This window comes from Sus scrofa, chromosome 8 (assembly GCF_000003025.6).
Source record: "Sus scrofa isolate TJ Tabasco breed Duroc chromosome 8, Sscrofa11.1, whole genome shotgun sequence".
Classification (NCBI taxonomy): domain Eukaryota; kingdom Metazoa; phylum Chordata; class Mammalia; order Artiodactyla; family Suidae; genus Sus; species Sus scrofa.
In genome coordinates this window covers 87,490,374-87,517,660 of record NC_010450.4, presented here as the reverse complement: position 1 = coordinate 87,517,660, position 27,287 = coordinate 87,490,374, and the positions used below count along the sequence as shown (strand labels likewise).

General features: G+C 43.7%; 1 protein-coding gene across 4 annotated transcripts in view; it reads right to left on the bottom strand.

The window, feature by feature from the left end:
- Positions 1–27,287, bottom strand: part of SETD7 (SET domain containing lysine methyltransferase 7) — a 48,925-nt gene that overhangs the window by 9,530 nt on the left and 12,108 nt on the right. For 3 of the 4 annotated variants that reach the window (XM_021101560.1, XM_005656533.3, XM_021101559.1), the window contains exons 4-8: positions 19,360–19,561; positions 14,774–14,963; positions 8,747–8,828; positions 4,891–5,008; positions 1,437–1,594 (exon numbers count right to left, since the gene is read on the bottom strand). In XM_021101560.1, coding sequence (XP_020957219.1) covers positions 1,437–1,594; positions 4,891–5,008; positions 8,747–8,828; positions 14,774–14,963; positions 19,360–19,561 — 750 coding nt within the window. Of the gene's footprint in view, positions 1–1,436; positions 1,595–4,890; positions 5,009–8,746; positions 8,829–14,773; positions 14,978–19,359; positions 19,562–27,287 lie in introns of all 4 variants that reach the window. The other variant, XR_002346776.1, reaches the window with a different exon arrangement.

Here is a 27,287-nt window from a genome sequence, read left to right as displayed (position 1 = left end):
TGAGCCAGGGTCAACAACGCCATAGACTCTCAGCTGTATCCTCTAAGGATGCATCAGAGACACTTGACTTCTGGAAGAGAGCATTCAGGCAGCACGGGAAAACTATGAAGATAGTTGTAGGGCCACTACATGGAAAAGAGATTGTGTACATTGTACACAAGAGAGAAAGAGGGAGAATTAGGGCCAAGAATTAGGGCTGGATGTTACAGGGCAACCCATTTGGGCTCAATAGAAAGAACTTTCTACTCATCAGAGCCCAACAGCTAATTCCAGAGTGTCTATATGTTTGTCCAGACAGCGGCCTCCAGGGATAACGGCAAGGTTCTCATTCTGGAGGTTTTCCAATAAGGGGTGCAATGCACAATGGCGGGGCGGGGGGTGCTCAGGCCAAGAGGGAGGTAGGATTATTTGATTTTTTAAAAAAATAACAGCTTCAGGTCCTGCTGTGGTGCAGTGGGATCGACAGTGGCTTGGGAGCACTGAGGCATGGGTTTGATCCCCTGGCCAGCACAGTGGGTTAAGGATCTGGCATTGCTGCACCTGTGGCAGTGGTTGTGACTTGGGCTTGGATCTGATCCCTGGCCCAGGAACTCCATATGCAGCAGGGTGGCCGAAAATGAAAAATAACAGCTTCGCTGAGATGTAATTCACATCTTGTAAAATTCATCCATTGAAAGTGTACAATTCAGTAGTTGTCAGTTTTGCAACCATCACTACTAAGTTGAGAAGCTTTCATCACCCTCCAAAGGAACATCTCTACTCATTAGCCTTCCCTGCCCCCAGCCCTAGGCAACCACTGATCTATGCCCTGTCTCTGTGGCTATAGAGAACTATTCACATAAATGGAGTCACACGTTTCGTGGTCTCTGGTGATGGGCTTCTTGCACTTAGCATGATTTCGAGGCACGTCCATGTTGTAGCACGTGCCAGTATTACACCCCTCTTGGTTTTCAAATGACACAGACTCTCTGATTTTAAAGGTTTTTTCCCCCCGACACTGTGACCTCATGCCCCAGGTTTAGGATTTTATTGTCCTCCTTTCTTTCAGATCATAAAAGAATGCCCTAATCTCCACTGTGCAGCATCATTTCAACTTGTCCAATTACTTCAAATAACACTATCCTTAATTTTCCAGAATGAGACAACTGGAGACAAAAAAGCCACAATAAAACAGCAACCGCTAAGTCCAGCATTCCAACAGCATTTCTACTCTCCAAAGCACTTTTTCCATTTCTTGGCCTGCCTGCCAAGGCCAAAGAGTGGGGCTGTTTCAATTCTGAGTTTCAAGGCAACCTCAAGGCCCTGGCAGACGACCCTAAGATACCCTGAGGGAGCACCTTGCTCGGGGCAGCAAAACACCTTTTAGATGTCCTCCTCATTCTAGGGGCCTCGAGCCGGATCCGCCCCGGTGGCTGGCAGCTTGGTGTCCTACTCACATGTCATAGATGCAGTTTGGAGTGAAGGAGTGATTTGCCTTGTGTCCCAAGGAGGCACAGTACTTGGATACATGGTTGTAGGGCTCAGGCACGTCAATGACCGTTTCTTCATCGAGGGAGAGGGTGTTCCCATTAAGAGCCCAGTCCCTGCTGTCAACCTGAAAAGAACAAGAAAGTGAACTTTAGAAAGGACCTTCCAGGAGCTGAGATATTAACTCATTTATCCTTGAACTTCAGGGTTTGAATGCCATGTACATGAAAAGAGCCTATGGGCCCCCTTGCACCTCCGAGGTGTAGACCCCGCAGGCTGAAGGTGCGAAGGGCATAGGTAGGCAGCTCAACCCACTACAGATTTTCTCCTGTCTTATGCCAGTAAAGGATTTGAAGATCTTTACAAAGACACAAAAATATCACATGTCCTGAACTAAAAGCAGTGAGTGTTACGTAAATGAGCCAAAGATGGCCTTGAGGGTATTTCTTCACTGCCAGCTGAGACCTGTTACCTTAAAGGCCCACCAGCACCAAACCCAAATGTTTACACATCCCATTGTTTTTAAGTAGCCCAAACAGAGCAGATTTTAGCCATTAAATCTGCTTTACCCACCAAGCATGGTTGATGCACATCTGCTAAGAGCAGACAGATAAACCCAGGACCATAAAGACACCAGACTGCGGCTGTCCTCTGGAGCTCTTTGGCCCGGAGAATCCTCCTGTTCTACACAGTACCTGGGCATGTCAGTTCCCTCTCTGATCCCTTTCCCGGGAGTTCCCTTGCTCCCCTCTGCTCTGGACAGCAGCCCCTGTGCCATAAGCTTCTGACCATCTCCTGCTGGGATGACACTCCCCTCTGTGTAACCTCGTATAACCCTGTAATCACCACCCAAGACCTATAAAGCTTGTCCTGTGCTGCTGCCTCTTGTGGGTTTTTTTTTTTTTCTCCAATCAGCCCCTCAAAACCCATGAACCGCTACAGTGAGAAAGATGAGGCAAAAGAAAAATAAAAGACCATCAAATGGAACCAGAAACCTAAGGAATGCAAAATTGAGTGCCAGGAGAAGTCCTACAACTTTGCTGCAGGTGGGCAATCCTTGTGACCAGCAGAGAGAGTCACAGACAAGCAGGGTGCTTTCCCACTTACGACAGGACTCACTATCCACTGTGCAACCACCTTCTCCCAACCAATCCCCACCAAAGTACCCCAGTATCTGTGGATCCAGCAGGAACAGCCTATAGAACCAACAGAATCACATTCAAAACTGTTGACTCTCAGAGGTTCACCATCTCTCCCGTCTCTCAACTACAATCATGCTTTTATTTGCACCTGATATTCATTCAACAGATATTGACTGAGCGCCCACCACGGGCCAGGCACTGTTCCAGGTGCAGGAGATACAGCAGTGATGCAAGTGAAAACAGTCTCTGTGGAGCTTCATACTCCAGACCTGTGTGATACATGGCCCTCGGTACCATCTCCTTTATGTTGTCACTAGTGTATTTTTCTCATCTCTTCAACAGACTCTAAACTTCATCAGGGCAAGGAGGGAATTTCACCACAGAGCCAGATTTCTGCTGTTTGAAGCCCTGCTTCATTGAACTCTGCTGCTTACTGCATTGGTGACTTGGGGCAAATTGCTTAACCTCTCTGGGCTTCAGCTTCCTTAGCTGTACAATGCTTGAATAAAAAAATTATGTATCAATATCCTGGGCCGCCTTCCCAGGCTGACGTTCTTGGACTTTCATGGATTGACGTCACAAGGGGACACTGGGGCAGAGACCACAGCTCAGTCTGTGCACTGACATCTCTGCCGGTGCGGCTGCTTTGAATGTGCAGCGATTTGATTTTCTCCAGCATTTCGCCCTTTCATCCTTCTGTAGGAACAAATGAAAAAGTGAAGCCATGAAGGTGGGCGATGTGCTCAGTCTCAGACACTCATGCGTGAGACCAGCATGGGGCCAGCAGCACTGTGCTCAAAGCTCAAGCTTTTTGTCCTTAAGCAGACACTTAGGGAAGCGAGTTGTGAGGTGAAGAGACAAAATCAAAAAGTATATAAAAATCTGAGAATTACATCAAATATTGTGTCTTAAAGGCAAGAGGTGATTTAACTCTCTCTTGTTTTATAGATTCATTCCTTTTTTTGCTTTTCTTTTTCTTCTAGCTTCCTTCCTTCCATTTTTCTTCTTTTTATGGTTTTAAGTTTAGTTGATGTCTTCACTTTTTTTGCTTTTTTTTTTTTTTGGTCACACCCTCAGCATGCGAAAGTTCCCAGCTATGGAATCAAATGTCAGTGCCACCACAGTGACAGTGGTGATCTTTAAACCCCCTCTGCCATCAGGGAACTCCTGATTTAACTCTTTAGCTTTTAATTGTTTTGGCAATAGAACTCCTCCAGGCAAGATGCAGACTACTATATGGCTTTTGCACAAACAAAAGCAGGGGGCCTTTCTGTAAAGCACCCCACCCAGGTCATAAATTAATTACTGACAGAGTCTGGTTGAATCTCAGTTTTTCAGACACTGGGGGTAGTCCAATGCAAAGCAATTACTGTCACTCTTTATACTTTATAGAAAGCATTCCACTTTCTATAAAATAGGTGTGGAATTTTTTTTTCTTTTCTTTTCTTTTTTTTTTTTTTTTTGGCTTTTTAGGGCTACACTCACGGCATGTGAAGGTACCCAGGCTTGGGGTCAAATCTGAGCTATAGCCATCAGCCTATGCCACAGCCACAGCAATGCCAGATCCGAGCCACATCTGTGACCTACACGGCAGCTCACGGCAACACCGGATCCTTAACCCACTGAACGAGGCCAGGGATCGAACCTGCATCCTTATGGATACTAGTCAGATTTGTTTCCGCTGAGCCAGGACGGGAACTCCAATAGGTGTGGAACTTTAAAAAATCATACTAAGTCTCAAAATAAAGAGAAAATATCTGTATAGACAGAATGTGTGTCCCCCCCACCGCCAAATTCGTATGTTGCAATCTCATCCCTAACATCATGGTATTAGGAGGTAGGGTCTCTGAGGGGGGGTTTAGGTCAGAAGAGGGCAGGCACAGCCCTATGAATGAGAACAGTGTCCTTATAAAATAGACCCCAGAGAGCACCTTCATCCCTCCTGTCGTGTGAAGTTAGAGCAAAAAGAGAGACGTTTATGAACCAGAAAGCAGGCTTGTGCCAGACACAGAATCTGCTTGCTGCCACCTTGATCTTGGACCTCCTGGCCTCCAGAACTATGAGAAAGCATTTTCTGTCTAAATTCCAGTCAACAGTGTTTTTGCTACAGCAGCCCTAAGCCTGCTTTAGGACAATCTCCAAGCAATTTTTACAAAAAAGCCAAGTTTTCTGTTCCTATATATTTCTAGTGAATACGAAAGCAAAGGGATGCTTGAGAAAATTTAGGGTGTTTGAAACAAAGCTCTTCAATCAAACTGATTTCCCACTTCTACCCACTCACCTCTTGGTGTGTAATTCGGACTCCATTATAAAAAGACATAACAGTATTGGGTCCCACTGCTACCTTGGAAAACAGTCCTTCTCCAGCACTGGAAATGAGGGATTCAGCAACATAAACCCTAAAAGAAAAACAGGAAAATAATGATTTTTTTTTTTAGTTTGATATGTCATTGCTTACAGCAACCACCAAAATATCATTATAGCTACAGAATCCAAAATGTCAGCTCATAATAATCCAACAAGAAAGTAAGAAAAAGGTAAACCATGTATTGGCATTGGGATTTGGAGAACTGGTACCTGGTCTTTCACTGCTCTCCAGGAAGGGGATTGTTAGTATACATTCACAAAGTAACTCAGTGCTTGATGTAAGATTTTTTTAATGTCTGTTTTTAGTTAATGACAATTTCCACTGTCTTCCTGGGCAACACCAACATTTCCCAAAGCTAATTAAAGTTATACTCAAAATTGTCAGTGTCAAATAGGCAAATGTGTCAGTGTTCAAATAGGAGGGAAAGACTGGGTTTTGTTTGTTTGTTTGTATTTTAATGGCTGCACTCATGGCATATGGATGTTCCCGGGCCAGGACTGAATCCAAGCTGCAGATATGACCTACACCACACCTGTGGCAATGCCAGATCCTTTAACCCACTGCATCCAGTCCATGACCGAATCCTCACCTCTGCAGTGACCGGAGCTGCTGCATTCTGATTCTTTTTTTTTTTTTTTTTTTTTTTTTTTTTTTTTGCGTTTTAGGGCCATGTCTGCAGCATATGGAAGTTCCCAGGCTAGGGGTAGAAACCGGGCCACATCTGCGACCTACACCACAACTCAAGACAAGGCTGGATTCTTAACCCACTGAGAGAGGCCAGGAATCGAACCTGCATCCTCATTGGTGCTAGTCGGGTTTGCTAACCTGCTGAGCCGCAACGGGAACTCCGGCATTCTGATTCTTAACCCACTGTGCCACAGTGGGAACTCCAGAGAAGGACTATTTTAATGAAACCCCAAGATGAGTCTTTTACATGAAAGAGTGACAAATATTTAAATATATCTAATAAGCACTTCCCAACAAAGGAGTTTATAACAGATCAGCTAACTATGGCCCAAGGATCAAATCTGGCTGTTGTCCATTTTTGTTTAAGGTTTTATTGGGGCACAGCCACACCTATTTGTTTAATATTTTCTATGGTGGCTTTAGTGCTACCAAGGTAGACTTGAGAACAAAAAGAGGAAGACAAATAGTATGTGCACTATATGATAATCACTTATATGTGGAATCTAAAACATGGCACAAATAAACCTATCTGCAGAACAGAAACAAACTCATGGACATAGAGAACAGACTTGTGGTTGCCAAGCGGGAAGGGGAAGGAGTGGGATGGACTGGGAGATTGGGGTTAGTAGATGCAAACTATTGCATTTGGAGTGAATAAACAATGAGGTCCTGCTGTACAGCACAGGGAACTATATCCAATCACTTGATAGACTGTGATGCAAGATAATGTGAGAAAAAGAATGTGTGTATATATATATATATATATATATATATGTATGACTGGGTCACTTTGCTGTAAGCAGAAATTGACAGAACATGGTAAATCAACTATAATAAAAAAATAAAACAAACACAAAACCAAAAAAAGACAGACTTGAGTCGTTAGTTACAATACAGACCCACAAAGCCTAAAATATTGACCATGTGGCTCTTTTTACAGAATAAGTTTGCAAACTGCTGCTTTTATAAGAAAACAGCGCTCATGATTATGGAACTGGATTTAGTAAGAGAGGACATGCCCCATTCACACTATTTCAGGTTTTCCAGCCACTGGCATGTAATGACTCTGGTGGAACTGGTCATCTGTGGTTTTTGTTACACAGATCTTCTGCTTATTTTACTGACTGGAAGCCTGAATTAGTGCTTCTACCTTTTGACTCTCTTCCAAGGACAGAATTATACATCCTGCGCCTTGGCCGTGTAACTGCCCTTCAGGCACTCCCTTCAGCTCAACCATGACTTTGGTCTTGGCCCCGTGATCTGCTTTCTTTCTAGAATGTGGGCAGAAGCGATAGCACAGCCAGGTCTCGGGTATTAAGAAGCATGACAAGTTTCTGCCAGCTTCCTTGAGTTTCCATTCAATCTCCACAAGAAGGTACCCTGGGGGAGCTGTTGCTCCCTTCGCCTGAGTCTTGGAATGAAGGCATGTGAGACGGACCGGAACCCAACTTGAAACCTGGAGTACAGCCTAGTCCAGCTGACCGAGTGGAGCCCAGTCAAAGGTGGCTGAACCTTAGCCAACTGACAGAACCACAAGCATAAAGGGAAATGTTTGCTCTCAGGTGTTCCCGCTGGGGCTCCTCAGAAACGAACCAGACTAGTACCCATGAGGATGAGGGTTCGATCCCTGGCCTCATTCAGTGGGCTAAGGATCCAGTCTTGCTGTGAGCTGTGGTGTAGGTCACAGACACAGCTTGGATCCCACGTTGCTGTGGCTATGGTGTAGGTCACAGCTGTAGCTCCGATTCAACCCCTAGCCTGGGAACTTCCATCTGCTGCAGGTGTGGCCCTAAAAAGCAAAAAAGAAAATTTGCTTTCATAAATCACTGATAGTCTGAGGGTATTGCTACACATCATCATCGCAATAACAGTAACGAAGAAGACTGATAAGACACAGTTACAGTCCTGTTGTGTTCTGGGGGCTAACCAGAGACCAAACCCTTTTCTCTGCAAAGGGGCCAGAGCCTTGTGTCAAGAAAGAGGCTATTCATTCGCTATGACGCTGTGGTGTCAGCCCTGTCGGTTAAACCAGGGGAGAGGCCTCTCCTCAGATGGGGACAGAACAGAAACTGAATGGAAGCCACGCTTAAGAAGAGTGAGGCAAGGGAGTTCCTGTTGTGGCACAGCAGAAAAGAGTCCCACGAGAGACCATGAGGTTGCAGGTTCAATCCCTGGCCTCACTCAGTGGGTTAAGGATCCGGCGTTACTGTGAGCTGTGCTGTAGGTCACAGACACGGCTTGGATGCCGTGGCTGTGGTGTAGGCCAGCAGCTGTAGCTCCGATTAGACCCTTAGCCTGGGAACCTCCATATGCCTCGGGTGCGGCCCTGGAAAAGGCAAAAAGACAAAAAAAAAAAAAAAAGAAGAAGAGTGAGGCAAAGAGAAAGCCACCTCAGATAGCGCTCCTACTCACAGACAGACCCGTCACTGGGGATGAAGACTCCCCTGAAGGGAGTGGAGAAAGCCCTACTGGGAAGCAAGGGCTAGAGTTCATCTAAGACCTGAAATGGAACAAGGCTTGACACTCTTCCAGGGAGCTTATAGAATCAGAAACTTGTAATTTATAAGCTGAAATATTTTTATGCTCCTTATGCTTTGTTTGTTAGTTTCACGCCTGTCTTCCTTTAGTGAATAAAGAAATTATCTTGCGTTCCAGACCCCTCAGCCGGCCTAAGAAGAAGAGGCATCTGGTGGCTCACCTAGAGCTTTCAGGAATGTGGAATAGTCCCTAGGGGACAGCAGGGGCTGAGGCACAAATGGTGGCAGCAGAGCCCCAAGAAAAGGGACATGGGGGGCAGGGTATAGCTGGCTGCCTGGCCAGCAGTTGGCAGTTGGCTCTTCATAGAAGCTTCACTCTGGGACTGACAGACGGGCTGTTCCATGCTCTATGGACAGAGAAACTTTCTCACAGGGACAGATTCTATAGGAGAATAAAAATACTCTTCCTCAGAATATATGCATATTTCTTCCTGCTCAGGAACTCAGCCAGAGCAGAGAGCCACCAAGGAGCAATAAGTCCCACGATGAGGGTGATTTAATCTCACATAAACAGTGCTATTAAAACCACAAGGAAAAAAAATTACCTCTCTGATTCATATGGATCAGGAAGGAGAGCACTGGTAGAAATGCAGGATGAAGTGGACTTATCAAAGTGGTACACTGCACCTGAAAAGCAAACAAAACTCAGTCCAGGCCCAGACTTAGGGAAGAGCATTCCCAACATTTCCCTCTATCCATGGGACCAGAGAGAGCTAAATAACGAAAAACATTAAAGTTATACCAACTAGAATGAAATTCTTCAATATAAATGGATGTGCTTTTGTTTTTTTTTACAATAATAACTTTTCATGATAAAGTTTACTTAGGCTGAGAAATGTGCAAACAGAATAAAATGCTTAACTTCATCCTCCATCATATTCATCATGAATCTTTCAGTGATTACGATAACATGCAGGTCTATTTTTAGGAGAATTTACGATTATGAATACACACACCTCAACTCTTCATTTTTGTTACTTAGTAAAAGACATGCATATGGGTTTTATTTCTTTTCCTTGAGTGGAAAAAATACAGACACTTAGGAAAAAAAGTTAATCTAAGGAAATTTTTATATTACTTTGGAAATGCTTTCACTATATTCAAGAATACAGACATGAAGATGGATGCCATGTTATAAAGCATAATTTACTTTTGCTCTTTCATTCTAGAAGCGTCTGGAATTCCATGAGTGGTCTAATCTAAGCATCGTCCACACCATTTGGTAGCACTAATGTTAATACCTTTAAGACCATTTATGATTTGAAAATCATAAATGTAACAAATACTGCCATAACATCAAATAGTCTTACGAGGGGATTAAAATCTGCTGTTTTGTTGAACTTTGCAATGTTGAGTTGCTTAAAGATATTTTTAGGTTATTTTTGAATACAGCAATTGGGTGCTTAGTAGATGGGAAGGGGGTTGTACTGGGTGGTACTACCCGCTCTAATTATAACATGATTGAGAAGTTCCCATCGTGGCTCAGCAGAAAGGAATCTGACTAGGATCCATGAGGATGCAGGTTCCATCCCTGGCCTTGCTCGGTGGGTTAAGGATCCGGCGTTGCCGTGAGCTGTGGTGTAGGTCACAGACACGGCTCCGATCTGGCATTGCTGTGGCTGTGGTGTAGGCCAGTGGCTACAGCTCCAATTCAACCCCTAACCTGGGAACCTCCATGTGCTACAGGTGTGGACCTAAAAAAACAAAATAATAATAATAATAAAAAAAAAAATAAAAAACATGATTGAATGGAGCAGTTGCTGACTGGCTAGATAAAATGCCTCCTATAGGCAGATTTACACAAGTAATTACAGATTGCTATGCAAAATGTAAATGGATAGTTTTTAGATTTGCTCCCAAGTTTTATTTTCAGGTCTTAATAACTAGCCATCGGAAGTATCTCTTAAAATCCTTTTTTGCTTTTGAAGTTTCTTTATTCAAATGGTTTAAAAGCTGCTTGTGTAATTAAAATTTTTAATCGAGAAAATGCTTTGTCATGAAAATTTGAGCTCTCTCTAGTCAGATCAGATGGGATAATAGTTTTATATTTTTCTTGTGGTTTTCTTCATACGAGACACAGTCTGTAGAATCCAACCACCCACCCTTGGCAATTGTCTCCTTCACTAAAAATAAACATTCAGCCTCTCCAGAATTAACGAGAACAGACTGCTTTTGAAAAAGCATTAACAAAGTCATCTTATTTCTATTAAAGTGGTTCAGAAGCCAATTAGTAATTTATTCCATAAATGAAGGTACACAACTGTCCTAGAATTAACATTAGTTCTCTGCAAAGAATTTGCCTCGGAGAATCCTCCCAGGGCACAAGGAAGCATGCAGTGCTCCAAAGGCTAATCAGTAAAGGGACAACTTTTGGAACTAACTGGAGGGCTTACTCCTGCAAAGTCAATTATTTTAGGCACTAAGGCATCACCAATTATTCCATTAAGCAATTCCTTAGCGGTTACCAATGGTTACCAGGTCCTCTTTCTGTTTTTTTGTACAAGCAAAACCCAAATTAATGTCTCAAACTAAAAGTCACAGAACAATCTAGATCAGTCAGTGTCTAACCAGGAAACAGACCATTTGAGTATTTTAAGACAGAGAATTTAATTCAGGGACTTGGTGACACAGAGGATGGAAGAGCCGAGAAACCAAACAGGGCAATGAGGAGCCCAGAAACTGCCAAGAGCACGAAGCCAAAACCCCGAGCCATGGAGGCGGGAGCAGAGGCAGAGCTGTTCCTGAAGCTCTACACTGGGGGAGCCCAGGGAAGCTGGACCTGTGGGGACCATCCTGCTGGGAAATGGACACATCTGGACACAGCTTCTTCCTGCTCCTGTCTCTCTCTGTGTCCCTCGCCAGTGCCTCCCTGTGGCAAACCAAGACAGAAGCCAGGTGCAAGAGAGCCTGGAAAATGTAGCCCACAAGGAGCAGGAGTCCTGCAGTAAAAGCAGGGCAGGGAAAGGCTGAGGAAAGCATCAGGACCAGCACACAACCCATCAAAGGAACTTAGTTCAGAAAAGGAAAAAAAATATACTTTTAAACCAAACATTTCTGTGGAAAACATGTCCTATTGTGCAGAACTTCTCCTATGAACTTCCATCTCCTTTCCTTAGATGAAAACTGCTCACAAACGTACTACATGCCCATGACAGATATAAAGCAAGGTGTTAGGGGCTATGCAGATGCGAACAGGAGTCATGTCTCTTTCTGCCCCCAAGGAGGTGATTGATGCATCTTCTCCAACACACACTGTCCCTCCCTCTACACCCGGAGACAGGCCTATGCCTCCAGCAAACTGAAGGCATCCTTTTACTTTTCCTCCTTTCTCCTATAGTTTATTATTTTAAAAAATTTTATTATTATTACTTTTTGTCTTTTTGTTGCCTTTTCTAGGGCCGCTCCTGTGGCATATGGAGGTTCCCAGGCTAGGGGTCCAATTGAAGATATAGCTGCCGGCCTATGCCAGAGCCAGAGCAACGCAGGATCTGAGCCATGTCTGCAACCTACACCACAGCTCACGGCAATGCCAGATCCTTAACCCACTGAGTAAGGCCAGGGATCAAACCCGCAACCTCATGGTTCCTAGTCAGATTCATTAACCACTGAGCCACGACGGGAACTCCTCCTATAGTTTATTTATTTTTATAGCTGCACCTGCAGCATATGGAAGTTCTAAGGCTAGAGGTCAAATTGGAGCTGCAGGTGAGGCCTACGCCACAGCCACAGCAACGCTGGATCCAAGTGGCATCTGTGACCTATGCAATGCTGGATCCTTAACCCACTGAGCAAGGTCAGGGACCAACCCTGTATCCTCCAGAGACTATGTCAAGTCCTTAACCCACTGAGCCACAATGGAAACTCCTCCGCTATAGTTGACACTGTTACTCATTCACTTGACGAGCATTTATTTTAAGAGGGGAGCCAAGCTGTAATGATGGGATAGTCATTAGCCGGGGAATGGAATTCCTATGTGGAGAGGCGAAGAGATGAGGAGAGAAGACATTCCAGACAGAGGCACAAGGAGAAACTCAGCACGAAGTAAATGAGGAGAGAGAAGCAGTTTGCGGTTCCAAAGGCCCAGAGAGAAAGGTTGTGGGAGGGAGAGGGTCCCGAGGAGGACTTCAGGTGAGGTACTTCATTCTGCTTCCTCCTCCTGCCGCCGACCCCTGGGCCAGAGGCCACATGACCCTGAAAGCCGGCTAGTCAGCAAGTCACTAACTGTAACTGGAAGAGGAAGGGGAAAGAAACAAAAGGGGCAGGACTCAGAGTAAGGACTGTGCATGGTCCCCAAAGCACCCCGCATTCTTGACCCCTCTGACACCCGAATCATCCAACCTTTCCTTGAAGTAACTGAGGCCTGCTGGGATCTTGCCAATAAATCCACCCCCTCTTTTTTTTTTGGCTTTAAGTCAGTATGAAGAGGGTGTTTGCTATTTGCAAGCAGGAATTCTAAGAAAAAGAATCATTCCCCTGAGAATGATCCCTCTCACACCCTGAAATGTGTTTCATACTTATACCAAGAAGAATGTGATAACCACAGGAGCTTTCCAGACAGTGTTTTACCATTGGTGCCACGATCTGTATTTTACTAGGAAGAAACAGGTTCTGAAAGGATAAATAACCTGCCCAAGATCATAATACAGTAAATGTTGGAGCTGAGGTGACTCTTAAGTTCAAGATCTTGCCATTAAAAATGCTGCCACTTCTGAAGTCTTCAAACCTGCATCACCAGGTGGGATCTCCTCTTGGCTGGAGTCTCCTCCTTGCGAACATAAGGACCCTGTCTCCTTTGAGAACATGTGTGAAAGGCTCAGAATTAGAATCTGAAGTTCAAAGATGACTGTTTCACTTAAAAAAACAAACCAACCACCTTTTCATTTTGGAATGATTTTAAGTTTACAGAAACATTGCAAAGATAGTACAGAGAGTTCCCAATAGCCCTCACTGTTTCTCCTAATGGTAATTTCTTATGTTAGATGGTACGCTTGTCCAAATTAAGAAACCAACATAGCTGCGTTACTATTGACGGAACTCCAGACTTTATTCAGACTTCACCAGTTTTTCCACAAATGTCCCTTTTATGTTCCAGGATCCAATCCAGAATCCCACATGGCATTTAAAATACCTCAATTTTTCACTTAAAAAAAACACACAAAAGCTGAGCCATTTAAACAACCCAAGCTGGACCTAAAGGTAAAGTGCTAGGTTTCCTGGTTTTGAACAATCCCTTTGGAGACTCTCCTTTCAGTCCAAATAGACCTAGCAATGCCTGGACATATTCTCTTTTCTACTTTCTTCTCCTTATACCTTAATTTGGCTTGGAAATACATACATGTTTATATTGTTTTCAAGGAAGAAGACCAATTCAAACAACTTTCTTATAATTTCTTAATTTCTTTCTTAAAGTTTTATAGAAAGCTTTCATTTTTTTCTTTGTGTATTTTCCACAATACATAATTTTTTAATCAGAAAAAAAGTTTAGTGTGCCATCCTGTACCACTACAAGGAAAGAGAATTTTTTTTTTTTTTTTTTTTTTGGTCTTTTTAGGGCCACACACACAGTATATGGAGGTTCCCAGGCTAGGAGCTGAATCGGCCTACTCCACAGTCACAGCAACCTGGGATCCGAGCCATGTCTGCGACCTACACCACAGCTCACGGCAATGCTGTAGATCCTTAGCCCACTGAGCGAGGCCAGGGATTGAACCTGCATCCTCAAGGATGCTAATCGGGTTTGCTAACCACTGAGCCACGATGGGAACTCCGAGGATTTTTTTTACGATGTGGATTCTGATAGGCTCACTCACGGATGGGACATGTACTCCAAGAAGATGCTAGGCTGTGAAGAGGGCTGGGGTGACAGTGTGCATTTATCTTTGCCATCACAGCTCAGGCTGAATCAGCTTTACAGTCTGTACCAACTTGGAGATCTACCTGATTTGCTTCTTTAAAATCATTAAACTATAGTTTTTTTCCCCTAAGATATAATATTTAAAATTGACTGAATGACAGCTGTCATTTCTTCACTCCTTTCCTGCATTAGAATTACATGGCTATGCCCTTGTCAGGTGACCTTTCAGCATCTGCCACTAAAGGGCATGGTGTGTATTTCCCTGTCTCATGGATGTTCAGCTTGGTCATGTGATTTGCTTTGGCCAATGAAAAGTGGGTGAAAGGACATTGTGTCAATTCCATGTTGAGGCTTTAAGAGGTATCACAGGTGTCTGCTCAGGCTCTGGTTTCCTGGGACCATCTGAAAAATCCTGACCAGGTCACAAGTGTCCCTTCAGACAGGGCCTCAGAATTAAGACACAGGGCAGATTCCAACCTAACTAGAAGCCTCAAGTCCAATCTGGCCTGGCCATGCCCAGCCTGGACCAGCTGAATACAGCTACTTAGCATATCTGTGTTTGCTACTGTAAAACAGAGATGCTGAGGGGTCTGTTACACAGCAACCCTGACTAATAAACCATGAACATGGACTAGACAAAGAAGCTAACTTCTTCCAAAGAAGGCTTTCCAGCCTGCTTTGGAATTAGCACAACCCGCATGAATCAGATTTAACTTACTTCCAGGCATCAGTTCAAAGTGAGGCTTTCCTTCTTCCATGGACATGAGAGTAGCCAGTTTCCCTTCTATCATCTCTCCATCAATGAACTTTCCATACAGGGCAGTCCTCTCATCCGGGTACACATAGGCTATCTTCTCTCCTGTCATCTCCCCATCTTCATTTACTTCTCCTACAAGGCTACCTCCATCCTGATGGGAAAAACCCAAAGCCAGAAAATATTATATATAGTATTTATCTATATGGCACGAGTTCAAGACATTTCTCTAGTGCTCCCCCAAGGTTAGTACCACTAATAGGAGTCATAAGAGTTTAAGAACTCAAAGCTTTTACACAAACACGAACAACCTGATGCATTTTCTCTTCTCCATCCAGCTCCACACAAATAAACTACTGGAAGTTACATGCACGGGGGCATATAAACCTTATTTAGAACCAGAGATGGGAAGCTCCTGCTGTGGCATACCAGGATTGGCAGTGTCTTGGGACTGCTGGGACTTGGGTTCGAGCCCCTGGCTGGCAGAGTGGGCTAAGGATCCAGTGTTGTCACAGCCTTGGCTTGGTTTGAGGCTGTGGCTGGGATCTGATCCCTGGCCTGGGAACTCCATATGCCTTGGGGTGGCCAAAAAAAAAAAAAGAAAGGAATCAGAAAGGGAGCTGTACTTTATAATCCTGGACAAGTTACTCAGACTCTATCTTGCATTCGTTATCTAAGAAACATATTTGTAATATTAGTTACGAACATTTAAAGGAAACATAACTAAGTGTTACTTTGGGCCAATATCAAATGGGTTGAGGATCTACAGTGAGAGTCTTACTCACCCTTCCTATGATCTCACTTTTCAAATGCTGAATTCTAGATTTCTGGTCTATTCAGAAAATCTTTAGTTCAAAGGTGCCTATCAACTAATCAGTGTACATGAGTAAACAGAGCTCTCCGCATTTTCTACAGGATAAGCAAAAGGGCTTCTGCACACGGTCTTTCTGAGAAATCCTATACCATCAATCTTTTTGGAATTAGAAGGAAAAGTGAAAAAAGATCAATTAAATTCTACTCCCTTTCCCATCATTTCGTTCTTCCCACTCTTCTTCGTTTACTGCTCCCTCTGCCTCCTTCCAGGAGACGGGCCAGCTGCGCTTCCTGTTTTACTGTCGTTCGCCTCATTCCTGGGGGTCACTAAGTGCTTTAGGGCAGAGGCTGTCACAGAATTCTGTATCCTGGTACCAGTGTTAGGGACACAGTAGGTGGTATGAATACTTTTAAAGTTGAATTGGGATACTAGAAAAGAGACTAATAAATAATTTTTAAAATCTAACCTAGGGTCCAAGAGATGTTTCCTTTTTTTAATCCATCCATAAAATCCTTATGGTATAACTGAAAATCTAAGACCTCCCTGAGCTTGACAAGCAGGGAAATGCCATGACCTCTCCTTAGTTATTTCCCCAACTCAAAGGTTCTAGAAGCGGCTACTCAAATCGGTGACATGGGATGACTTCAGAGGGATTCCAAATGCTGTTTAGTGACAGACAGCAGAAGACATACCACCAGGTAAAAGAGCTCTGCTATAGTCTAATTGCTCTTTGGAGAAAAAGGCTACAAATTAAAAAATGAATCGGAGCACTTCCATGGAGAGAAAAATACGTGGAAGCATTTTTCCTGGATAGAAAGTGCATTAGGGATGTATTTTGCTCTTTCTCCTCTAGTTAATTCTTCATGACCCAGCCTGAATGGGGATGATACTTTCTGTGAAGTCTGCCTTCAGGCTTCCCATGATGATTACTGAGATGAATAGTGTGAGAGCATTTGTGCTTCTTAGACACTGTGACTAATATAAGCCGCCACCATTACTATTTATGCATAACAGGATTCTGTCTTTCTAGGGTCTCACATTTTTTCCTCCTTAAAATTTCCAGTTTTGGGGGCAAATGAATATATTTGTCTAGAATGATAAAGCAAAGATTCTTCTTTTATTTCCAAAAGGAGTTATGAGCTTTTAATTTTTTTTTTTTTTTTTTTTTTTTCCTGTGCTCAAGGCATGACGAAGTTCCTGGGCCAGGGATTGAACCTGTGCCACATCAGTGACCACACAGGTTCCTTAACCCACTGAGCCACCAGGGAACTCTGAGTTTTTATGTAAAAACTTTCCATCACTGTTCCAAGGTAGAATTTTGGAAGAAATAAACTTACAAATCCTGTAGGGAGGATCATTATTTTTGCTTCCCCTTGTTCCTGCTTTGACCTCACGGTCACACACACTTCCTTGTGGGCTGTGTCGGGGGAGCTGGGGAAGAGGCTGCTCCTTTCCTGCCTCTGCTCAGTGGCTCCCCCTTGTGGGAGGAGGAATCGCTCACCTGATTAGTGAGAAGGCAGGGTCCTACACCCACTGACACCGTCAGTGGGGTTAACAAGACAGCGCCTGCTGCTCTCATATGTTCTGCATTTTCGCTCACCTGTCCTGGGAAGTGGCGGTACCTGAAGGCCACACCTGCTCCCCTTTTCATTCCTGTCCTCTCCTTGGGGAAGCTCCCTCAGGCAGCCCTACTCCCCCAGGGGAAACTGCAGCTTTCTGGCTGCTCTGTGGGCAGCTGGTCCATCCGTTTAGTTCAGAGGGGCAAGAGCAGAAAGCCCAAACCACATCTCCAATCCAACACTGCCACAATGCAATCAACATCTTAATCCTTGACGCCTCCATTTCTTAATTAATTCCCACTCCAGGGAGGAGATCAGAGGTGGGTGATGACACCCCCACCCCCCAAGGCCAACAGATACTATATAAAAAGTTATCCACCAAGTTAATTTTGAAAGCTTATGACTCCCCAGCATTTCTCCCTTCCTAAGGCAGAGTCTTCTCTTAGCGTTTAAATAAACAATAATTAAAGCTAAAGGCTAAAATGTAGCCACATACTTTCAGTTTCAAAATGCAACCCCACTGAGTGAATCGGATCCATTTACCTTAGTGCATCTTTCAATCTCCTCTAGGGATTTAAATGGATCTCGGTGCCAAGTAAAATGACAGGTGGTAGGAGAATCTGGGTCTTTCCTAGACCCACCCTCATGAGGAGTTCCACCTTCCCTGACTTCAAGATTCACTGTCATATAAGCAGCTCCCCAGCGCTGGGCAGCAAGATGCTTATCCTGCCTACTCACACAGGAACAAAAGTTCAAGGCTTCCTAAACTGCTAAGTACCTCCACCTCTCCTCCCTCTCTAACTGAAAGGACTTCTGGGCTACTGCAGACTTCACCAAAAGAATGTGTAAATGCTTTATGTTTGTGTGTGTGTGTGTTGTGTGTGTTTATGGGCTGCACGTACAGCATATGGAAGTTCCCAGGCTAGGGATCGAATCATAGCTGCAGCTGCTGGCCTATACCACAGCCACAGCAACGCTGGATCTGAGCTGTGACTGCAACCTACACTACAGCTCACAGCTACACTGGATCCTTAAGCCACTGAGCAAGGTCAGGAATTGAACCTGTATCCTCATGGATACTAGTTGGGTTCATTACCACTGAGCCACAATGGGAACTTCCTAGTAATTATTTTAAAAAATGTTTTACAATATTCTTTTATGCCTACAGTATAATTTATTTTTTAAAGAACAATAATGTATAAGTGGATTTAGCTGGGACAACTTTTCTTGTTATACATGGAGTAGATACTTCGGGAGCTTTGTTATTTTGGCTGCACCTTTGGCATGAGGAAGTTCCCAGGCCAGCGACCTGAGCCACAGCAGTGACAATGCTAGATCCTTAACCCGCTGAGCCACAAGGTAACTCCTAGATGCTTTGTTTTTATTAATACTTTCAAATCATAAGAAAATAGGGTTAAGAGTAAGGGGAAAAAACGTATTTTGACTTAAGCTCTGGACAAAATAAAATGTTAGATAAAATATTTTCCCAGGTCTATTTTCTGAAATATTTTCTGGAATTCACTAAAGAACAGATGGGGTATTTGAAATGCCAACAAAAATGACAGCCTTAATTCCCAATCATGGCTTTGCCACACCTTTTTGCTCTAGTCAGCTCCAGAAAGATCATAAAATGTTATCAAATGCTCAAAGGCAAGTTCATTTGAATCACCTTAATTTAAGCAACATAAACCATAAAGCAGCTTATAAAGTAGGGAGTAGGATTGTAAAATCAAGTAACAATAGTGTAGTAAGTCCACAAAGATGGGAAATGTCTGGATTCATTCCTACATATGAGAAAGAATAAAATTAATTGCAACAATGAAACATTTCACCATCTCTTTCTCTATACCAAAGGAGTATTTTTAAAAAGCAATATATTTTTGTCTTTATTTTCTTGGTACAGTAAAACCAATTTGTCCCAGTTTGTTTTCATCATGACTAATCACTTCCTTTCCAAAGCCACTCTGAAGGAATTCCTACTAGACGGAGGGACAACAGTCTACGGCAACAGTGAGACAGTCTCCCTCCCAAGCTGGTGGCTTCAGCTACTGACTCTCAAGTTGCAGAGCCTCACATTTTCTAACGCAGAGAATACATCTTACTCGTTATTGCCAAGACTCAAAGCATTGTCTTAAACCATGCTACTTTTCAGCTCAGCAAACAGTCACGAGGCTTACTGGGTAGTATATCCAGCACACTCCATGCCGAATGTTATCTTTGTACTGCCCTTTGAAGATCAGTCTCCCATCCGTGTCGTACTCCTGGGCTGGTCCATTCAGCTCGCCGTCTACATACATGCCCTGGAGAACGCCCCCGTCCTCATACGTGTAAACTCCCTGGCCCTGCAGGGCATCGTCCACATAATATCCCTCCAAGGTGCTGTGAGAGAAGGGAGGACAAAAGAGGATAGTCAGACTGTGACTCAACCCTCGGAAGAGAAAGGATCGCGTCCGACGGGTCGCACGCCCAGCTCCGGCCCAGGGCTGACCCGAAAGCGCTGCGTCCTCTTGCGTTAGCTGAGATTGCTAGGAAAAAATAGTCCCACATATGGGTAGGATTAGAAACAGAGAGGGAGACTTAATTCCTAATCTCCTGGTTCCTAGTAATCTAGTTTCTCAGCTGGTGGAAATGGAGAAGAAAAAACCCACAGGTGGAAACAGAAGGAACCTCATCTAGATATGTTCTCAGGCTAGATGCGGAACAATGCCAGGCAATTGATGGTGTTGCCCTTTCCACATATAAACTATTCATGCTTGAAGTCCCTCAAGGATGGTCCAGAATTCCTTGGGAGTTCTCAAGGGTCCTTCAGATGGCTTGTATATAGAGATCTTTACAAATGTGGCTTAGAATGTGTAGATGTCTACATATTGGGTTTAAGCCATTAATGCATCATTATCAGTGACAACCATAATTGGTATCCAAGCAAAAGTAGCCCCTTCCATCTCTTTGGACGATACATGGGGATCTTCTACATATGTGTGTGTGAGATCATGGGATTTGGCGGCAAGTAAAGAAGATGGCAGGCTAAAACCTTGCTAATATCCTTAGCAGCCTGATCAAATTTGTAGACCTATAGTCCTAGAACAGAAGAAAGCCCACTGGGGTGCTCATGAGGATTTTACAAGAAATTTCTTCTCTCCTCATAAAGCATTTCTGGAATTTTATTTATTCATTTGCTTTTTTTTTTTTTAAGGGCCACACCCGAAGTATATGGAGGTTCCCAGGCTAGGGGTCTAATCACAGCTGTTGCCGCCGGCCTACACCACAGCCCCAACAATGCCAGATCCAAGCCGTGTCTGTGACCTACACCACAGCTCATGGCAACACAGGATCCTTAACCCATTGAGTGAGGCCAGGGAATGAACCTGCAACCTCATGGTTCCTAGTCAGATTCGTTTCCGCTGCGCCACGATGGGAACTCCCTTTTTTTTTCAATTTTTAAAATTTATGGCCTCACCCTTGGCACATGGAAGTTCCTGGGCCAGGGACTGACTCTGAGCTGCACTTGCAAACTATGCCTCAGCTGTGGCAACACTGGATCCTTAACCCACTGTACCAAGCCAGGGATTGAGCCCACACCTTCATAGTGACCTGAGGCTTTGCAGTCAGATTCTTAACCCACTGTGCCACAACGGGAACCCTCTTCTGGAATTTTAATAACATTTTCAGTGTCAGCCTCGCAAAGGCCATATGCAATGAAACTAACTTTATCAAAAAAATTCTTATCATGAACGGAAATTTGGAATACAGAGAAGGACCAGCTCAAGTTCGTTTTTACGTTTAAAATGTTAAGATGCTTAGCAACAAAAAAAGTTTGATCATTTTAACATGTGCAGATAGCGCTCATTCATTAACTCAACTAACATTTGTAGGATGCCTTTAAGTGGGAGCATTGTGAGAGGATATAGAAAGCATGATGGATGAAACAAACACAAAAACAGAAGACAGGTACTGGGGACAGGTGGGACCCAAGGGGGACTTGAGGGCTGAGGTGGCTGCACCTGCCTCAGCCTGGAAAAACCTTGCCTTGCTGCAATGAATGGCAAGATGATCTATAATAATGAAATGAAAAGCAGAGTCTAAATAGTGATAGTTTCTGATTACATTGTAATTACACTCTTTGTAGTCGCCCAAGGAGATAAATAGCTCTCTTTCAGCTTTGTTTGTACTATTAGTGATAAATAGGCCTAGTAAATTCATGAAGAGAAAGAAATGCACTTTAGCATAGCCCTTGCATCAATAATCAAAATTCTAAATCAGTGAGGTCAGAATTAATGAGATCCAACTGTCATTAGACTTCCTGCAATGAAAAAAAAAAGAACAACCTTGGTGAAGGACAACCAATCAACCGACATAATGATGCAATAAACAGTGCAAAAAGCTATTTAATCTAGTCTACCTCCATTGAGGGGATTTCCAGATCAAATATAGGATGCTCAGGTCAGTTTGATTTTCAGATAAAAACAACTTTTTTTTAGCATAAGTATGTCCCAAGCATTGAAGAAGCCGTAGTTATACTAAAACATTTTTTGTTGCTTATCTGAAAGCATTTTGCCCTAGATTTTTATTTGCGAAACCTTGTGACCCTATCGACTTTGAATTCTCAGCAGTGTTGAAAATGTTACTGCGTGTGTTTGGGCAGAATTATCCCCTGACAGATTAGTCTGTCAATATTTCTCAGGTTTACGATCAAACCTACAAGGCATGGGTCTTGCGAATCAGAGGATAATGTGCATTTGCACCTATTTCCTCTAAACCATGTCCAGTGGCTTATTCCGCTCTTGCTCACAGCAGCACTGCCCATCCTTATTAGTATCACAGTACTGAGAACAAACTGCTATTTGCCGTAGCTCAACAGACCCAAGATTCACAAACGCAAATTCTTAAGGCACTGGAGAGCACAGCTGACTGCACTATTTCCCAGCACCTGCCTGAGCAAACAGCTTCGCTCCTTTGGTAAATTTTTTTGGTAGCTTGGATGGAATCTCATACCAAAAAAGGGCCATGTTCTCACATGAACTGGGGTCTCCAGGGCAATAAACACGATGCAGCTTTGAAATCCTCTGTCACTGAGGAAATAAAGTAAAAGCTTCTTAGCCTGGTGTTTAAAGATGTTACCTTTCTAACTTTTTCCTCCAGAGGAGGCTGGCAAACCATGGCCTGCTGCCTGTTTTTGTAAATACAGTTTTGCTGGAACACAGCCACGGACATTCCTTTCCGTATCCTCTGTGGCTGCTTTCATATGACAACAGCAGAGCTGAATAGTTAGAACAGAGGCCGCATGTGGCCCCGGAAGCCTAAAATATTTACTCTCTCACCCTCTGCAGAAAAAGTTTGCTAACTTTTTGCTCCAGAATTCCCTGCTCATATTAGTTTATTCACTGGCCCCAGGTACACCCCTGTGTATCTTTGCTTTTCATACTACATTTCCCCTGATTCTTCCCCTAAAACATATGTAACCAGACTTTAAAATTCCTCAGGGCACTTTCAGGAAAAAAAGGTATGGGTCACACTTTTTTTTTCCCCGTCCCAAACAAAAATAACTTTGGGAAAATAATGAACATTCTTCCACCTCTGAACTTTTTCTATTCAAAAAAGAAATCAACTGAAAAAACGACACTTTTGTAGCCACTCAGTTGCTAATAATCTGGTCATGTATGAGGAGTAGCTATGTAGAAACAGCTTTCTAATCTTTCTTGCTGAAATTGGATTTGGGGTTGGGTTTTGGAAGAAGTATGCTCATCACTGGTCTCCCCAAAGCCTGCCCATCCCCCACATGGAGCCCTACCTCCCACAGAGCCTACCCTGACCTCTGCAACCACAGTCACCGGAGTCTAGTACAGGACAGGTCATATCTTTTTTTTTTTTGTCCCTTTAGGGCTGCACCTGTAGCATATGGAGGTTCCCAGGCTAGGGGTGGCATTAGAGCTGCAGCCACTGACCTACACCACAGCCACAGCAACGCCAGATTCGAGTCACACCTGCGACCCTCACCACAGCTCATGGCAATGCCAGATCCTTAACCCACTGAGCAAGGCCAGGGATCAAACCTTCGTCCTCATGGACAACAGTCAGATTTGTTACCATTGAGCCACAACGGGAACTCCCGAAATGAAAAAATTTTAATTATTTACCTAAATACATCTTCATTCTCCTCAAATATTTTCATTTTTAATAATATCTGAATACACAAAAGTGTTCTTAGAAGACTAACCAGTTTTGGCTTTTCCTTCATAGAGTAATAGCAAAAAAAAGGGGGCCTTCCCACAAATGCCGACTAAGTACCCTGCACTCTGTAAAGTCCTTACGAGTTTTTTCATTCAATCTTCGCAACTTGGAGAGGTAGATATAATTATCCCCATTTTTCAAATGAGGAAACAAATTCGGGTAGACCAGCTCACTAGATCAGGGCTCTTCTGCTTGATTCCTCGGGAAAAGCTCCCAGCAATCTGCCAAGCTCCCACCAAGACGTCAAGCTCCTACAGAAAATGAAGTGAATTCACCCCAGGCCACCTCTGAACTCTGCACAAGGGTAGCTCATGAATGGCCTCAAGCAAAATGAAAGCACAGAAGAAAGGCCATCAGGATCAGAGCTATTTCCTTGCTTCCTGTTGGAGGAAGGTGGCAGATGCAGCCCAAAGTGGGGTGGCTCTGGAAGTGAACTCACCTTGGCTTGAATCTCGGCTCCAGCCCTTACCACGGAGGTCACCTGGGGCAAGTGATAACCCTCTGTGCCTTAGTTCCTTCATAAATAAAAAAGGATTATAAAATGTACTTCATGGATTGCTATGAAGGCTACATGTCCAGTGTTGAGCGAATGGCAGGCATTCAGAATTATCCATCTCTTTCCCACTCCCTTTCTTCTTCTTATACGTCACAAAAACCTGTGCCTCAACCAGAACTGTTTCTTAGATTGCAGATGAATCTATTTGTTGAGGCTGGTTCCAACAAAAGCAATCTAGAAGGGACTTTTGCCTTATGTGGGAGGTTGGCATACAGGACTTCAGAAGTCTGTTCCAACTCCAATTTCTCTGAAATGTGATCAAGCACGTTCTAAAAACCAAACACAAGAACACCTGCGTGGACCTGTCACCTGGAAAATAGCAGCCACTGGGAGTTCCCGTTGTGGCGCAGTGGTTAACGAATCCAACTAGGAACCATGAGGTTGCGGGTTCGGTCCCTGCCCTCGCTCAGTGGGTTAACGATCCGGCGTTGCCGTGAGCTGTGGTGTAGGTTGCAGACGCGGCTCGGATCCCGTGTTGCTGTGGCTCTGGCGTAGGCCGGTGGCTACAGCTCCGATTCAACCCCTAGCCTCCATATGCCGAGGGAGCGGCCCAAGAAATAGCAACAACAACAACAACAACAAAAGACAAAAGACAAAAAAGACAAAAAAAAAAAAAAGAAAATAGCAGCCTCCTCTGTGGCTCCTCAGATGGACAGCCTCTCTTAGGTTATCTGATGAGTGACAAGGAGTCCTCTTAGCTGGATTCATTAGCAAAGCAAATCAACATCCGAAAATGACTTGGACAGAGAGGATGAAGTCATGGAGAGGCAAATAATATTTGAAATCTAACTGGCATGTTAAAGGGAAGCATCAATAATACTTTAAAAAAAGGAGTGAATGAAGTAACTTATCTCTTTCTCATAATCAGGCTAAAACCACATGATGTCCTAATATCCAAAGTCGATCTGCACTGAAATAGCGCTTTCTTGTTACCATTCAAGATGTTGGGAAATCCTGCTCAATTGTTTTTATATCCACAGATCTTGGTTGAAATGAGAACAATTCAGGAAAAAATACATTAACATGAACATCCATGAATCTGGGACTAGTATAAAAATTAGAGATGTGTATATCAAAGTATTTTGCATGCTAAAAATTTTATAATACCACAAAATACTCCAGCAAATCACTGATGCCAGAGGTCATCAGAACCACACCAACAAATCTTCCAGCTTCCTTTCTCTTCGCCATGTAAAGGGGTTTTATCTCAGGACCAGAGCAGATTTAGGAAGTTCTAATTACCTAATCTTAGGACAATCTTCTTTCCTTTAAAAAGGAATGGGGGTGGGGAGATGGAAAACCGTAACTGCTTGAAAAGAATTTTAAAAATCAGGTCAGGAGTTCCTGACATGGCTCAGCAGTAACGAACCCGACTAGTATCCATGAGGACGCAGGTTCGATCCCTGACCTTCTCAGTGGGTTAAGGATCTGGCATTGCTGTGAGCTGTGGTGTAGGCCAGCAAGTGCAGCTCTGATTTGACCCCTAGCCTGGGAACTTCTGTATGCCGCAGGTGTGGCCCTAAAAAGACACACACACACACACACACACACACACACACACACACACACACACACACAAAATCAATTTTCTCATTCATTCCTCATTTGTAAGATAAAATACCTGGTGAAGGGCGAGTGGCCTGACTTTGGGTTTCCAATTTAACAAGCTGGTTGTAACTTAAGATTAGTCAACTGTTGGTTTCTGAAACCTACACCACAGCTCATGGCAATGCTGGATCCTTAACCCACTGAACGAGATCAGGGATTGAACCTGCGTCCTCATGGATGTTAGTCAGATTTGTTTCTGCTGAGCCACGATGGGAACTCCCATTTCTGTATTTCTTGAAGTTCTTTTTTTCTACCAATTATTTGCTATATATGTAACTTAAAATATTCTGTTTCTATCTTTCCAGGTCACTTTTCCTGAATATTTACAATTCTGAATCTGATCCACATCTGAATATTTCAAATTTGAATATTTAAAATTCTTATTCATTTATAATATTCAGTGTAAAGGGAAAAATGGATTTCAGAATTTTCCTGATATAAATTTATATTTGTTTGAAAGCTTCTCACAAAACACACACCCATGGAGTTCCCACTGTGGCTAACGAACCCGACTAGGATCCATGAGGACACAGATTCGATCCCTGGCCTCGCTCAGTGGTTTAAGGATTCGGTGTTGCAGTGAGCTGAAGTGTAGGTCGCAGAAGCAGTTCGGATCCTGCCCGACTGTAGCATAGGCCGATGGCTACAGTTCCAATTGGACCCCTAGCCTGGGAGCCGCCATATGCTGACGGTGCGGCCCTAAAAGACAAAAAACAAAAACAAAAACAAAAAACCCACAAAAAAGCCCCCCCCACACACACCTAGTCTATGGCATAGATTGTGGTAATAGTTTCAGGAACATATATTGAACTCCAAATTCATGAAGTTGTATATGTTAAATATGTACAGCTTTTTTGTATGTGAATCATACCTCGATAAAGTATGTTAAAAAAAATCACACATCCAGGTTCAGGTTTTATATAAGATTAGAAGGCATCATGCCAAATCTTCTGTCATACACTGGGATTTTGCAAACACAGGCTCCTGTGCCTGCAAACAAACCCTCTGATGGGGACATAAGCTAGTACTACAGGATTGAACAACTTCTTTAAAAAAAATTAGGGGGGGAGGCTGCTTTCTTTTTTTTTTTTCTTTAAAGACTGCGCTTGCACCATATAGGGGTTCCCAGGCCACGGGCTGAATCTGAGCCACAGACTAGACCTACACCACAGCTGCAGCAATGCCGGCTCCTTTAACGGACTGTGCTGGGCCAGGGATACAACATGTGCCTCTGCAGCAGGACTTTTTTTTTTTTTTTTTGGTTCTTTTAGGGCCACACCCATGGCACATGGAGGTTCCCAGGCTAGGGGTCTAATCGGAGCTGTAGCTGCTGGCCTACACCACAGCCACAGCAATGCAGGATCCAAGCCACATCTGTGACCTACACCACAGCTCACAGCAATATCGAATCTTCAACCCACTGTGCGAGGCCAGGGACTGAACCCGCAACCTCATGGCGCCTAGACAGATTTGTTAATCACTGAGCCACGACGGGAATTCCTGCAGCTGGATTCTTAACTCATTGTGCCACAGTGAAAACCTCAGGCCGCACCTTTGTTTTGCAGAAGTTCCCAAGGATCAAATCCATGCCATAGCAGGGACAATGCCAGCTCCTTGGCTGCTAGGCTACCGGGGAACTCCTGAACAACTTTTAAAAACTCTAAGAGAAACTTTCTTAGTTTCTTGACTTCAGCCTTTTTGGAGGCATTTTTC